The sequence below is a fragment of the Phoenix dactylifera genome, chromosome 15, assembly GCF_009389715.1.
Source record: "Phoenix dactylifera cultivar Barhee BC4 chromosome 15, palm_55x_up_171113_PBpolish2nd_filt_p, whole genome shotgun sequence".
In the NCBI taxonomy this organism is placed as follows: Eukaryota; Viridiplantae; Streptophyta; class Magnoliopsida; order Arecales; family Arecaceae; genus Phoenix; species Phoenix dactylifera.
In genome coordinates this window covers 2,403,125-2,406,687 of record NC_052406.1, presented here as the reverse complement: position 1 = coordinate 2,406,687, position 3,563 = coordinate 2,403,125, and the positions used below count along the sequence as shown (strand labels likewise).

The 3,563-nt window shown below is 35.8% G+C and overlaps 1 protein-coding gene across 1 annotated transcript; it reads left to right on the top strand.

Annotated features, from left to right (window-relative positions):
- Nucleotides 1–627: 627 nt before the first annotated feature.
- Nucleotides 628–2,887, top strand: LOC113462797 (probable small nuclear ribonucleoprotein G). Its single transcript, XM_039134466.1, has 4 exons — nt 628–664; nt 776–850; nt 2,260–2,381; nt 2,828–2,887. Exons 1-4 carry the CDS (start codon nt 628–630, stop codon nt 2,885–2,887), a joined length of 294 nt encoding a protein of 97 aa, XP_038990394.1.
- The last annotated feature ends 676 nt before the right edge of the window (nt 2,888–3,563 follow it).

The window sequence follows — 3,563 nt, the reverse complement described above, 5'->3', positions numbered from 1 at the left end:
AGGCGAGAACCTTGTAAGCTTGTCATTTGCATGTTTGTGTATATTAGCAAGTATATGATGATGTCATCATGCTCATGATTCAATGGGTAGCTTGCACCTAGTACTACGTGTAATATTGTTTTTGATTTACTATTTTTTAAAAGTTGGCTATTGGAAATGGTGGCCCTAAATAAGGAATATCGCTTGAAAGCTATGGAGAAGTTTTTACTATAGTTTCTATCACATGGCTTTTCTTCTTTGTTCTTATTTAGTGTTAAAAGTGGGTGCTCCTTTCAACATGAACTAAATTTTAATTCTTAATAGATCTTGTTCAATGTAAGAATTTTTTTTCCTTGGAATATGGTTGCGCTAGAATTGTTCCTTGGTGATTGATTCACAACGAGCTCATGGTTCTATAAGTGATATCCACTCAACACTACGTTTAGTATTTTTAATTTTCATTTTTTGAGTTGAATATTGGAATAGTGGCCCTAAACAAGGAATACCTCTTGAAAGCTATGGATTTGTTTCCAAATGAAGCTTTTGTCATAGTTACTCTGATAGGGCGTTTTTGTTTGTCTTCATTTAGTGTTAAAACTAGAATACTTTTTTGTGAGCGAGCTTTTTTTTTTTTATAGATTTTGTTCCATGCATAAATCTTTGCCAGTGGATTATGAGTGGCTAGGTTAGAGAATTGTTTATTGATGGTTAATTTTTTTTTCTCCTACTGCCTCTTTTGATGTGTGGTAGAAGAAAGCTAAGAACTAGTATATTTCTTGGTCTCAAATATGAGCAGGATCTATCAGTAATGGAACCAAGGTCTGCAATCTTGGTATGAGGTACTATATCGATACCTTATCTGGTTGGCACGGTATGGTGGATACAGTATGATCAGTACAGTGTGGTATGTATCCTATATTGAAATAGCTTTCTAATTATTTTTCATAATTTTTATCTTGGTACTCCTTGATACAGGTCGGTACGCTTTGCTACGAATCTGTACGCACCTCGATACGGGGCAGTATGGAATTTGCATCGACTTGAAGTTGAGTTTTGTACTAGTTTTCTCTTGATACAATACAGTATGCTCCATACGAGGCAGTACGGTGCAGTACAACAGACTATGAATAGAACGTGTCAGGAGTATCTCAAGGTCAATGCAGGATGAGTGAGAGTTGGGACAATGCTTGTTGTTTATGCCTATGTTGCTTCACCTGCAAGATATTAAAAATTGACATGAGGATGTTATTTTTTTATGCGTGATTGCTGTGTTCCAATGCCTGGTCCAAGTGTGTGTTGCATCTTTTTTATGTTTTGTTATGCACATTGAAACCTGCAAAAAACTACACAAATGCTTGTTGCTTGTGAGCCAGTGTGATCCTATTTATGCCTTTCTCCTTTGGTTTTGATTCCTCCTTCTGAATGTTGGTTGTCTCTACAATTTGGTGTTGAATAAGATTGTGGACCTCAAGAAATTGTAAGCCAATATAGTAGAAAATAGAAATGATTGATCATGTGGTGTCTTCTATCACTCTCTTATCAAACCTGTTGCTCAATATGCAAATGTGCAATATTAAAACCTTGGTCCTCTAGAAAGATATTATATGCTTTGCTTGGTTGTGGTGTAAGCAAGTCAAAGGAAATGAGAAAGGGGTTGGATATCTGTCAGCCTAGGTAGCAACTTAGCATGTTCAAATCTCTTTGTCAATTTGTCATTTCCTTAACCTAGGATTTGCAGTAACCAAGTAGAGCATAAGCAGATGTGTTATGTTTGATTTTATGGAAGCATGCAGAATGGTGCTGCATGTTATTTATTGTATTTCATTAGCAACTACTTTAATTTGGTGTGTTTCTTAGAATCTTCGAACTCTCTGAACATTATTGTTTTCTATGTGCTTCGCGAGATTTCTCTCCTGCTTCTTTTTGCTTATTTTGTTCCTCCTAAATTTTCATATAATGTAATTGTAGCTGTTCTTGTGTTCAAGTTATATAGTCAGATTTGTCAGGGAGACTGCCGCTCAATTTGATTTTCTTTTTTTTGCCTTTTTTTTAATTTTATTCTTCATCTATGCTGCCCTTGTCTGGTATTTGCATGCAGATTTTAGGTAAAATATGATTCCTCTCTGGCTGTTCACAAGACTATACTAGAACTTATTAATATTCCAAAAATTGAACAGAAGATTGACCGAGTCATTTGCATTGTTAGCCTTCAATCTGTTCTTTATCTATTAGAAATTTAGAAGTTTATGCTAATGTATGTATGTGAAATCATTTTTGTAGTCAAGCTGAATGCAAACCGAGTTGTAGTTGGTACTCTTCGTGGATTTGACCAATTTATGAATCTGGTAGTTGACAATATTGTAGAGGTTGTCGGCAAGGAACCGAATGATATTGGAATGGTGGTAAGTTTCTTTGCAGATCTTAATTATTATAATTGAATAGGAGGCCTTTTCTTAAAATAGTTACCGTTGTCATTTTCTTTTCTGGATGCTTTCATGGGAAAGCATGCAACTTAACCTCGAAGAGGCACATGATGACAATATTCAAGATTACCCCCTTGGTATGCCTGTATCATACCAAACCGGATAATACCGAACATAGCGTACCAGTTCGGTACTGATACTAGTACCGATGGTGTACCGACCCTCAATATGCCAAAAAAATTTTCGTATTATACCGACACTATGCTAATGTGGCACCGGTATGGAGTTCGGTACCAGTATGGTGAATCTTGGTTACCACAAGTCCCTTTTGAGGCTAAGTAGCTTCCTTCTGCTGGGAGGTGCTAACTCCTTCTTTAAATTGCTAAAATTATTTGACGATTTGAACCATATTAAATTTTCCACAGGTTATCAGGGGTAACAGTGTAGTCATGATTGAGGTTCTAGAACCAGTTGGCAAAACTTGATGACTTCCCATTGCTCGTGGGATCATGTTTTGGACCAAAAGGCTGTGAAATGTATGGTTTATATGGACTGTTGCCATGTCTCTTTTTTGTTTTTCTGTTTGCTTTTTTATATTTTATGCTAAAATAACAAATTTTACTCACCAGTATGGAAAGATTATTGGACTTGATTTCCATCATTGGATGCTTGTGATGAGAGTTGGTAGTGTTAAAGGCTGTAATGAATAGTTCTGTAAATGCAGGTGTCTTTGGAAGTCGTCTGTGTCTACTAACTTCCTCTTTGTCCTGAGCACAGATCACTTGTGTGATGAAGAATTTGCTTTGCTTAAGTTAGTGATTCAGTAGAATCTTTTACATGAGGCAAGAGATATTTTTGCAAAATTTAATTAAATGGGTATATATAAATTTAGATCATGCTAGCCTTGCGATGATCTTATCATGAATGCAATTATCCTATTATAAAACCAGATTGGATAAGGGCATGGTTCGACAGTTCTGATCCAATCAGCCGATGTGTCTAAGTTTAATAGCTGTGGCTAAAAGCAAACAGCTAATTACAATTATAAATGTTGCTAATGCTCTAACAAATTATTACTATTGCTACAAGTGAAATCTAGTTGCCATCATGACTATTGCTACAAGATTGGCACAATGTTACTAAAAGGAAACTGTTGCTGGA

Coding starts and splice junctions, on each gene's coding strand:
- LOC113462797 (XM_039134466.1), top strand. CDS start 628: ATGCATAAATCTTTGCCAGTGGATTATGAGTGGCTAG. Junction 665..775: donor AGTGGATTATGAGTGGCTAG/GTTAGAGAATTG, acceptor AAATATGAGCAG/GATCTATCAGTAATGGAACC. Junction 851..2,259: donor TACCTTATCTGGTTGGCACG/GTATGGTGGATA, acceptor TCATTTTTGTAG/TCAAGCTGAATGCAAACCGA.